Source organism: Rana temporaria, chromosome 9 (genome assembly GCF_905171775.1).
Source record: "Rana temporaria chromosome 9, aRanTem1.1, whole genome shotgun sequence".
Taxonomy (NCBI): Eukaryota; Metazoa; Chordata; class Amphibia; order Anura; family Ranidae; genus Rana; species Rana temporaria.
The window spans coordinates 62813103-62825732 of record NC_053497.1 but is presented as its reverse complement, the minus strand read 5'-3'; the positions used below and the strand labels follow the sequence as shown (position 1 = coordinate 62825732).

The following is a 12630-nucleotide window of genomic DNA, read 5'->3' as shown; positions in this document are numbered from 1 at the left end:
AACTTCCGCCGACACCATCTTTGGTCAGGGACCCAGGCTGCGCATCCCAATATGGCAGGCCCTGCTTATAACAAATGCTGTACACACTATGTGCCTGGTTCTAACCAGCACTAATACAAGTGAGTTTACTTCTTACCTTTACTTAATAAAAAAAAAAAACGGTTTTACACTATCCTCTTCCTATCATTTCCCTCTGACTGGTATGATCGGGTTGTCAACATCGAGCAGATCTAGCAAAGGAGACACTGGATTTAAAGGGGACATGCCCCACAAGCACATTTCACCATACTAGCGATAGTTGGTCATACTGTATATCTCTGGTGAGTGAAAATCTATGAGGTCACTATATGCACTAGTCGCTTCAATGTTGGTAGATGCTAGTATTTGTATTCTTGTGATCTTACCTGCTGATTCTTTTCTCCTCCACCTCCTCTCCAGCTGAGTGCATGGGGTATGGCTGTGGTTGATTCAGGATATGTCAGGTGGGGTTTGGGGTAGAAATACGGCATATGGATTGATGCCTATGGTGTGAAATGTTGGGATTTTTGTGTTGCCATTGGGATTTATGATGTATGGGGATGTTGTGAGTAGGAGATGGGGTAGTTGGGAAGTGTGGTAGTGTGAGCTAGAGTAGGCCCTTGTATGCTGTTGTGTATGTGGGGGTGAGTATGTATATTTGAGGATAGATGAGCATTCTCCATGGACATGGGTCTATGTTGTGCTTGGATATTGGCAGGTACCTGGAAGTTTGGGTGAATGTGAGGATGTACAGGTGAATGTGGTCATATTGTAGTTGTGTGTGCATGGTTATGTATGTGGTTATGATTTTTAGTGTTAGGGTGATATATATATATATATATATATATATACATAGGCAGAGATTGTTGGTGTATGTATGTGCGGGCAAAAGGTTATTTTATCTACGTGTAAGTGAATTTGTGTTTATATACAGGTATGCTATTCTGTGGGAGGGGGTAGTCTACTCTATGGCCCCGTACACACGGCCGAGGAACTCGACGTGCCAAACACATCGAGTTACTCGGCCAGTTCAGCCCTGAAGCCGCCGAGGAGCTCGGCGGGACGAGAGCTCCCATAGAACAACGAGGAAATAGAGAACATGTTCTCTATTTCCTTGTCGAGCTCCTCGTCGGCTTCCTCGGCCGAAAGTGTACACACGGCCGGGTTTCTCGGCAGAATTCAGCCAGAAACTCGGTCGGAAGCTGAATTCTGCCGAGGAAACTGGTCGTGTGTACGGGGCCTATGTCATTTCTGATCTTGTTTCTGTTCGATTTTAGATTAGGTATATAGAGATTATATTTTGGTCTAATTTGTTTAATCCTAGTAGTAGTGGCTAGTAGCCTGGTGATGCCCTCACCTCCCTGAAGTGCCAACCCCCAACATATTTGGACAAAGTTGAGGGGTTATGTGGATGTAGTGTATTGTGGTTACCTCGTGGTGCCCTGGGGTGAATTGCATGCCCAAAAGATCTGTAATGAATGTGGTAAGTTTTTGTTGATAGGTATATAGTTTACTATAATGTGAAAAATCATCAGTGTTTTGAATTCTTTATATTCTTCTTCACAGTCCCAACAGAAATGGCAATCACACCTGTGAAACTAGTTGGGCTTTGGAGCACGGAAAAGCATGCAAGCACCATGATGGATTTTGTTTTTAAAAATATATATATTTGGTAGTGCAGTCTATTTTATGTATTGTAAATCATGGTATATACAAGCAATGGTTTTAACCACTTGCCGTCGCCGCACCGTCATTATACGTCCACAAGGTGGCTCTCCTAGGCGAGACCACGTAAATGGGTCCTACCTTTTAGCCGCCACTAGGGGCGCACGCGCGCCGCCGGAGGCGCGCGCGCGCGCCCCCCGCTCGCCCCCGACTCCCGTGCGTGTGCCCGGCGGGCGCGATCGCCGCCGGGCACACGCGATCGCTCGGTACAGAGCGGGGAACGGGAGCTGTGTGTGTAAACACACAGCTCTCGTTCCTGTCAGCAGGGGAAATGCTGATTTTCTGTTCATACAATGTATGAACAGAAAATCAGTGTTTCCCCTAGTGAGGCCACCCCCCCCCCCCCCACAGTAAGAACACACCCAGGCATACTTAACCCCTTCCCCGCCCCCTAGTGTTAACCCCTTCACTGCCAGTGGCATTTTTATAGTAATCTAATGCATTTTTATAGCACTGATCGCTATAAAAATCCCAATGGTCCCAAAAATGTGTCAAAAATGTCCGAAGTGTCCGCCATAATGTCGCAATACCGAAAAAAAAATCGCTGATCGCCGCCATTACTAGTAAAAAAAATATTAATAAAAATGCCATAAAAATACCCCCTATTTTGTAAACGCTATAACTTTTGCGCAAACCAATCAATAAACGCTTATTGCGAATTTTTACGAAAAATATGTAGAAGAATACGTATCGGCCTAAACTGAGGAAAAAAAATGTTTTTTTATATATTTTTGGGGGATATTTATTACAGCAAAAAGTAAAAAATATTAATTTTTTTCAAAATTGTCGTTCTATTTTTGTTTATAGCGCAAAAAATAAAAAACGCAGAGGTGATCAAATACCACCAAAAGAAAGCTCTATTTGTGGGAAAAAAAGGACGCCAATTTTGTTTGGGAGCCACGTCGCACGACCGCGCAATTGTCTGTTAAAGCGACGCAGTCCCGAATCGCAAAAAGTACTCTGGTCTTTGGGCAGCAATATGGTCCGGGGGGTAAGTGGTTAATTACGTGACAAAAAAAACTTTGTATTATTTATTTATTTTATTTGGTATATTTTTGTCTGAGTGCAGAGCTTTTAAAGACCCTCTCCTTTGGGAGAAAAATTCTGTTGTGTTTGTATATTTGAAGTACACAGTATTTAGGTATTCTGAATTAAAGAAGAAATTTATATTTGACTACAGTCACAATTTAAGCACTGGCTGATGCACATAGGCATTAACTCTCCCATCACCACCACTGTGGTAAATTCCATTATATATCAAGATGAATAAAGCAGACCTTGCTCCTAAAAGCTGTATATTTATCTACAACAAAAACAAACAAAGAACTTAGAGCCGGTTCACACAGGCGTGACTCATCAGGCAACTTAGCCGCCTGACAAGTCGCGCTCCATTCTGTACTATGGAACTGTCCTAATAGGAGCAACTCAAGTCGCTCCGACTTAGAAAAAGGTTCCTGTACTACTTTGGGATGACATCAGGGCGACTTGCATTGACTTTAATATAGAAGTCATTTTGCAAGTCGCCTCTGAAGTCGTGGGCAGTTCGCCTTGCCGAGTCGCTCGGCAAGTCGTGCTGCCCCTGTGTGAACCGGCTCTTATCATCATGTTCAGACATCTCACAGGAAAAATAAAATGTTTACAAGAAGAGTCCCCTCTGATTGACAATGTAAATTCAAGCCAAGCCATAATAAAATATGTCTAATGGACTAAAGATGTATCTAGACACCACACAGGGGAGGGCTGGCAGCCTTAGGGCTGGGGGGCAAGTTCAGTCAAGTGGCCATTGAACCGCCAAATCAGCTCACCGTCTATGGCCCATCTGGTTTTTCAATGCAGCCTCACCAGTGCAGCAAACTCCAGTGCCCATCAATGCAGCCTGATCGATCACTGGGGCAGGTTACATGGGGTGTATGGGGGGGGGTCAGCTATGGGTTTCATTGTCTCACCCCAGTGATCTAAGCAGGTCCTTGCACGCCACAGCCTCCTGGGGGGGTAATGCTTCTGGCCCTGGAGTCAAGTTGCAGCCAGAACCCAGCCCTGCTTCCCGACTCCCTGGGACACACTGCCTCTGCCTGCTTCCAAAAATCCAGTCTCCGGGAGTTGTAGTTTCCTCTGCGCTGCTCTGTTTTCCACCCACCAGGAGCTTGAGCATGGACTACAACCCCCAGAATGCAACAGCTAGCGGTCGACCTTTTGAACATAAGTCAGGGCGGCCTGGGAGGCAATTGCCACCCTGCCCCCTGGCCCAGCCCTCCCCTGACACCACATCCCCATGAGAGCATAGATACACATTGTACACCTGTACTGCTTGGGTGTTTCAAACAAAGCCAAACACTTAAACCACAGTTCTTTCATTGCTTTCTGCTTTTTTGAAAATGGCAAGTTCTTACCAAAAAAGTGTTAATGCTTGTGTTTCCTTAAAGATATATATACAAAAAAAACACCTATAACTTTGGAAGTTGTACTGAGATATGCAATCAGCAAGCAGATGAAAACATGAGAGTGTCTTCTGTTAAAGTTAATTGCATTATATCAAACAGCTATAATTCTGACCCATACAGCATAAGAAAACATAAACGTAGGTCTCAGAGAGGTTAATGGAACCATACAATCTGAAAGCTAGGCTGGAGCAACATGTTTTTTTTCTGACAAAGAATGCACACAAGCATAAAAAGCAGATAACGACAATTAATCACTCAACATAATAGTTACTTTATTATAATTATTATAGGTTTTGTTTGAAGCTTCCTATTCATAATATAATATGTAATACATGGGAGATAATAGGAAGGAAAATCGTCTTGCTCAGCCATATTCTTTTTTATAGGAACAAAGCACCACAAATTAATGGTAAGTACTTCAGCTCTATCTCTGAAACAAGGGTAGTTTACTTTGTCTTTTTTATAACATTTGTAAATATATATTCCTGTAAAAGTAACACAGTCTCCTGACAAAGAATAGAGGTTCAAATCAAGAGCTACTCCTTTCATGATAGTTTTGCAATTGTCCATTCTTCTGAATCAGACTCTGTAGTATGGCATTTATGTATATCTACACTGACATTGACAGTATTGTATTATAAAGCGAAAATTGCTTTAGAATACAAGACTGTCTGTAATACTCTCTTAAGACAGTTAAACGATATACTAACTGTGCCCCCAAGGTGTATTTCAGTAAGACACTCACATCGCTATATTTAACAGCTCCTGTAAGTTGATCCAACACTCTTCCTTAGCAGTTTGGATATTGGGACACTCTTGAAAACATTTAAAATAATCCTCTCTATCTGCTACATTTTATCAGTGAGTCTGCTTTTAGATTCAAGTGCAGCTATGCTTAGACTATAGACATTAACTGCTTCCAGACCAGCCACCGCAGTTATACTGTGGCAGGTTGGCTCCCCTGCATGAACCGTTGTAGCTGTACATCGTTCCCTTTAAGGGTGCTAGCAGGCGCTGGCCACGAGCAATCGCGAGCATGAGAGGCAGAACAGGGACGTGTGTGTGTAAACACAAAATCCCTGTACTGTGAGGAAAGACAGATTGTGAGTTCTTAATAGCTAGGAACCACGATCTGTAATTTCCTCTAGGGCAGTCCCATCCCCCTACGGTTAGAAACACACTAGGGAACACAATTAACTCCTTGATCGCCCCCTAGTGTTAGCCCCTTCCTTGCCAGTGACATTTTTACAGTAATCAGTGCATTTTTATAGCACTGATTGCTGTACAAATGCCAATGGTCCCAAACATGTGTCGAAAGTATTCGATGTTTCTGCCATAATGTAGCAGTCCCGATAAAAATCGCAGATTGACGCCATTACTAGTAAAACAAATTATAATAATAAAAATTCTATAAATTCAGCCCCTATTTTGTAGACACTACTTCTGAATTGCAAAGAGATCCAACGGGGGTAAATACAGTCCCTTACAAACAGATATTCTAATATATATATATATATATATATATATATATATATATATATATATATATATATATATATATATATATATATATATATATATATATATATATACATATGCTAATCAAAACAGAATACACACTAAAGGCTTGGGTCACCATTTTCTGTCCCAAAATTATAGATCTGGTAACAGTCAAAAGTATAGTATTACTAGGTACTGAGGTAAAAGTTATCAAATGCAAAAGGGAGTACAGAAAATTGATTTCAAGAGATTTTTTTGGTTTGTTTTTACATCTGTCTTACATTTACACAACTTCTTTTGTCAATAGCCTCTGAGTTTATAGAATGATTTCTACTACTCACACTTTGCAGATAATATCCTACTGATGTAATTGCACTGCCCCTATTTAATTCTGCTAAGATGGAACTCCAAAAACAAAAACCCTCTTTTTGTTTTTCATGTTGGACAGAGTAAGGGAGTGCTTTGACTGATATATGCAGCCTCTCCCTTCTTATACTAGTGACAGCTGGCCACCAAAACATGACAAATTGAGAAATCTTCATGGCTGGACACCAATACCAATAAAAAAAATGTCTTCAGTTGCACAGGGAACAGCTAGAATTGTCAGGTTTTATTCCCCCTCAATCCAAATTCAAATGCATTTAGCTACATTCCACCTTAAAATTTTTAAAAAGTAGAGTTGTTTTTATTTTCATTTAATGGAAAATCAAATATAAAATCATAAAAGCATATCAATAAAAAGCAATGTAATATTAAATTGCAAAGAAAAAAACTTACCGTACAGAATTGTGACGAGAGAAACTGGCATAACTAAAATTCCCACAAGCATATCAGCCACTGCCAGTGACATGAGGAAGAAATTGGTTGCGTTTTGAAGTTTTTTCTCCAGTGACACAGCCATAATAACCAGAATGTTTCCTCCTATTGTTAAAATAATGATAATTAAAGTCAAAAGAGCATACCAGTTCTTATCAAGTGCTGGGCGGAATACCTCATCCGTTTCAGACACATTGGCTGGATCCGATGTGGGCAGACTCTGGTTTAATGTCACATTGTTGTTAATGTGCCAGGCCATCAGTCCATTGTGTATGCTGATGTCCAAGGTAACTGAGACTGTTGTCAGGCCAATCAACATTCCTGTGCTGCTAAAAGTGCTCATTATCTGAAGGAGGCTGTTGTGCTAAATGGAAACATTTAGTTTCAAATCTAGAAAGGTGAGCAGCAATGGAAGGTACCATCCCCTTTTAATGAATCCAACTGGAGTGAGATCTTTCATATTATCCCAAATTTTACTTTTGCATTGGCTGTTAGATGTTAAGCAATGTTTCATCCAAAAGGACAGATGTGTCTGAAGTGTCCACTTCATTCTCTGGTCCAGCATTCTGAAATTAGAATAAGATAAAATAAAATGTAATAAACTACCTTTATATCTGTACTGGATGTGTACTGCTTCAAATCTTCTCTTAAATGGTCAGTTGACGAAAAACTGACCCTTTAACCGTGTTCCAATGTTAAAGTGCTACAGTGAGGCCCCGTACACACTTCCGAGGAACTCAACGGGCAAAACTCATCATTTTGCTCGTCGAGTTCTGTGTGAAGCCGCCGAGGATCTCGGCGAGCCAACTTTCCTCATTGAACAACAAGGAAATAGAGAACATGTTCTCTATTTGGCTCGACGAGGAACTCGTCGGCTTCCTCGGCCGAAAGTGTACACACGGCCGGGTTTCTCGGCAGAATTCAGCTCCGATCGACTTTCTGGCTGAATTCTGCCGAGGAACTCGGTCGTGTGTACGGGGCCTGAGTGTTATCTCTGCACATGAGTTCCTATCTCTGGTCATTTGTCCATTTTTTTATAATCATATTTTATTAAAGTTTTTACGAAGTATAAATATTTGTCTCGCATCATCTGACATTGCAGAATCATATGGAAATAATTGTATGCAAACAGTCAAGTAGGTTCTATGAATACATGCAGTGGAGTAGACAAAGACAAGCCGTAAACAGTGTCCACTCAAAGCTGCCCATTCAAATCTGTAGCTGGCAGTTAGCATGAGGATAGATGATGTCAGCAATATCAATTGGAGCAAATAAAAAAATCTGAATGGGAGAAAAGACACATTGAAGGGGGAGAAACAATCCATAAACAAAAAGTGTGCTACGGCTTACAGGGTCATAAGGGCTTACAAAAAAAATAGTGCACTGTCGATCTAATTTATATATTGCTTTCAGATTAATAAACAGGAAATGTGTAAAAACAATGTGAAAAAGTATATAAATCACACATATCTCTTTAACATCTAATAAAGTGCAAGCATAATACAAATGAACTACATAAGAAGTGCAAAAGTCCACAATATTCAAATCCTGATACAAAAAAAGAAAGAATGATTAATAGTCCATTGGTATAAAAATGCTTGATTAGCAGTAGATTTTCAAAGTGCTGAGTGCTCAAAGGTGCTCCTTTAAAAAGATAGCCGCTTGCCCCACAGTGTGAATCCTGTGTTACAGGGATCAAACAAGCATGCAATCCACAATCCACGTTTACTCCGTATAAGCAAATGGCATGAACAAGCTCTCAGTCTTCCTTAAATCGCTCATCAGAAGTTTCCATATAAAACAAGCAAGGAGAATCGCAATACAGCTTAAAAAGTGTTTTCAAGACGATCATATTCACTTACATCAGAGCAATGACAAATGGGATTCACATAAAAGCTATGTAGAGAAACACCATTTTGGCCACTTCCCCTCCTTGATTTCATACCAGGGAATATTTGCGCTAGGCGAGCAGGGGTTTTATACCACCTGGATAAAACAATTGCATGATTCCTGCACTTTACAGCTTATAGAAGAGGAGTGTCTGAGACTTATGATCTTTTGTAGTTGGGTTGTGGAGAACTCTACACAAGTTTCTTCTCCCATTCTCAAAATAAATATAGAGGTTGTGGATCAGGAAGTTTTAGGAGCAATTTATACAGTTGGGAGAGGAGATGTTTAGTAACTTGAGCTGCAGTGCACAAATACTCAAATGCAGAGAGATTAGAGTTTGCTCCAAGCTTAGGGGTAACCTTCCTAACAAAATCAGATGGTTGTTGATATCTCCAGTGGTTCATTGGTAAAGACCCAAATTAACATCTCAAAGTTTTCAAGGGGAGTGATTTTTCAGTGGAAGCTAACTTGGCACAAGTGGTATCATCATCAGTGCACTATGAGCAGAAAAAATGGACATCCTCCCTAGGTTCAAACCAGGAGAAACCTCCCAACGGAGCCAGCAGAGATGTTTTGGTCATTTAATTATTTGTTACTCATTTACGAAAATCAAAGCTGCAGAATCAAGACTTCTTCAAATGGGTTTTTATTTAAGGTACTTATATAGTACTGTGAATTTATGCAACGAATTTATGCAACACTTTACATATATATATATATATATATATATATATATATATATATATATATATATATATATATATATATATATATATATATATATTATACATTCACATCAGTTCCTACCCTCAAGGAGCTTACAATTTAAGGTCCCCTACTCACATTCATACTAGGACCAATTAAGGCAGGATCCAATTAACCTACCAGCATGTCCTTGAAATGTGAGAGGAAACCCACACAGGCACAGGGAGAACATGCAAACTCCAGGCAGGTGGTGTCATGGTTGGGATTTGAACCTTTTTACTCTTTAGTGAAAGTACTAACCACTACACCACTGTACTGCCCATACATCTGCAGCTGGAGGCATGTCTGGAAATTTCATCAAGGATACCTCACCAATAACCTACTTGATAGATATATTTATGTAGTGTGGGTCACTGACCATACCAGTAGGTTGTTGATATTTCTATTTTGTGTGGCCAAACAATTTAAAATATTCAGAACATTGCATAGCAAGCATCCAATCATGATTACATGATGATTAATGGGTTTACAGAAAGTATAATTACCCTCTTTGCTACCCACTCTTACTTAATTAGCCTACTTTTCTCTGTCCCAGCTGTATACTTACTGAGTTCTTGGACATTGTTCTGTAGAGCCAGGCCCTGTACACACGATCGAACATGTCTGCTGAAACTGGTCCGCGGACTGATCCGACCGTGTGTACAGCCTAGCAGACAGGTTTTTCCAGCATGCTTTAAAACTTATCAGCTGGAAACCCATCAGTCCGACATGTCCGCTGGTTAGTACACCTAACCAGCTGACAGATATCTCCCGCATGCGTTGAATGGATTCGACTCATGCGTGGAAGTATTTTACTTCCTGGTTTGGTGACGTGGCGGCGTCAACGTCACCGCCACGTCACCGCGCTGTCTGTCTGCAGGGATTTCGGTTTGATGGTGTGTACAGCCATCAGACCAAAATCTCCAAGCGGACATGTCCGATGAAAACGGTCCGCGGACCGTTTTCATCGGACATGTTCGATGGTGTGTACGAGGCCCCAGAGTTTCTTACTTTGGAAGATGACCCCATAAAAGTCTTAGGGCCAAATCCACAAAGATCCGGCGTAACTTATTTTTTTCCATTTAAGTTACAGTGCCTTAAAATTTCTACCTAAGTGCCCGATCCACAAAGCACTTACCTATAAATTTTGGGCTGTGTAACTTAAATTCTGCTGGCGCAAGGCGTTCCTATTCAAATGGGGGCGATTCCCATTTAAATTAGGCGCGCTCCCGCGCCGGCCGTACTGCGCATGCTCGTGACGTCATTTTCCCAATGTGCATAGCGCGAAATTACGTTACGCCGAGCTTTGTGGATTGCGGATTTCAAAATTTAAAAAAAATCGCGTCGCTGGACAGAAAGGTCTGCTTTTACATGGTGTACTAACTTTACACCTTGTAAAAGCAGCCCTAATTTTGCGTATGCAAACTAAAACTTACGGAGAAAAAACGAAGCTGAAAAGCTTCGTGGATCTCCGTAAGTGCTAATATGCATACCCGAGGCGGCATTTCGACATGAAATGCCCCCAGCGGTGGATGCGGTACTGCATCCTAAGATCCGGCAGTGTAAGTCCCTTACACATGCCGGATCTTCTGCTTAACTATGGAAAACTGATTCTGTGGATCAGTTCCATAGTTAGGAACAGGGATACGACGGCGTAACAGCAGTTACGCCATCGTATCCCTTTTGTGGATTTGGCCCTTAGAAAATTGACTATGCAGTCAGAGATTGCAGCTGGAAGATCTGGTGTGGTTTGACGCCAGCCTTATGGTGGGCCTTGACTGAAGGAACCAGTTAGTATACAACTGGATGAGGGTTAGGATAACACAATTGAGGTTAAGGGTGTGGGGGAGAGGGGAATAGAATATGTATGCTTTCTATGAAAAAACTGTATATTTACTCTAATGGCCGACGTGGTACCTATAATCTCTGAAGGCTTTCTTGGAAAAGCTAAATTGGAACCATTAATCCTTGCAAAAAATCATGGGATACAAGAATATATATATAATGGCTGCCCTAGGGGATGTTTTGGCAGACCTGTAGTAAGCTACTGTCATCACTGATGTTTGCTGGTTAACTATATTTCAGAAGTTATATGATAACCCTAATAAGCTTATACTTTTCAATAAGGTTTTAATTTTTATTTTGATCAATGTGCATGTTTAACAAGAAGCATAATATTAGCTAATTTACAAAAGTAAAAATTCTTCTTACTGCAGAATTCATGCCGTTTTATGTACATCTGCAGATTTTATTTAGGTGGAATAATTATACATCTGAGTCTTATAACACCTGCTTATTGTGCTAGGGGTGTCTGTTTCATTTAGTTCTGTGCAGTTACTGATGATGTGTGTCATGAAAACCCTCAATGATTTAATGGAAATGGAGCAGAATGTTGTTTCTTTATTTTCTATAGAACTGTGCAGAATTGGTTTGCTGTCTGATAAGATGAAATCTTCTTAAAGGCTTCAGAAAAAATAAACACCCCAGAAAGGCACAAATAACTATGGCAAATGCTTCAAGAGTTTTTATTTTGTGGAACTGTTTATGAAGTATGGCTTACAATAAAACCAGTCAGTCAGTGTAATTTTTCAAAGAATCAGAAATTCCACTGATTTTAACTTAACCGTTTTCCGACCAGCTCACACATATATACTGTGGCAGAATGACTCTCCTGGGCAAAATCCCGTACATATATGACGTTGCCCATGAGAGCCACCAGAGGGTGCGTGAGCCCTGCTGGAGACACGCACGATGCGTGTTTACGGTGGGGGCATTCTACGTTGGCCAAGTGTGATCTTGTTCACGAGCGGAAGCATGGGGGTTTGTGTGTGTAAACACACAAATCCCTGTGCTGTCAGAGGAGAGAAGACAGATCACGTGTTTCTACAAAGTAGAAATATCGATCTGTCATCTCTCATAGTTAGTCCCATCCCACCACAATTAGAACACACACAAATAAGGAACACAGTTAACCCCTTGATTGCCCCCTAGTGTTAACCCCTTCCGTGCCAGTGACACAGTGCCGTATCGCGTTCTTAATGGTCGGAATTTCCGACAACATTTGTGTGACCGTGTGTATGCAACACAAGTTTGAGCCAACATTCCGTTGGAAAAAAAATCCACGGTTTTCTTGTTGGGAAATTCTGATCATTTGTACGTGGCATTAGTCTAGCCAATTAACCTAAACTCAAGAACAAAAAGGGTGCTGGTTTTGACTTTTTTAAGGGCCAATGAAATTGTCACTGGTTACACTATACTGTTTCCGGTTCAGCAGCAGTCCACTAAAGGGTGCCACTCTCAGGAAAAAGGAAAACTTTCCAAACAGTAAATCACAGTGCAGTCCATTTAAGCACAGTTAGAATTTTTAATTTGATACTAAAGTCTTGTTTTTTTCTGTTTAAAAATAAAACATGTTATACTTACCTGCTGCTGTGTAGTGTTTTTTCACAGAGCAGGCCATGTTCTCCTCTTCTGGGGTCCCTCACTGGCACTCCTG

General features: G+C 40.9%; 1 protein-coding gene across 1 annotated transcript in view; it reads right to left on the bottom strand.

The window, feature by feature from the left end:
• The window catches only part of LOC120913597 (5-hydroxytryptamine receptor 2A-like), a 646166-nt gene that overhangs the window by 152619 nt on the left and 480917 nt on the right, over positions 1 to 12630 (bottom strand). The window contains exon 4 of the mRNA XM_040323663.1: positions 6462 to 7066. Within this exon, the coding sequence (XP_040179597.1) occupies positions 6462 to 6843 (382 nt within the window). The 5' untranslated portion in view covers positions 6844 to 7066. The remainder of the gene's footprint in view (positions 1 to 6461; positions 7067 to 12630) is intronic.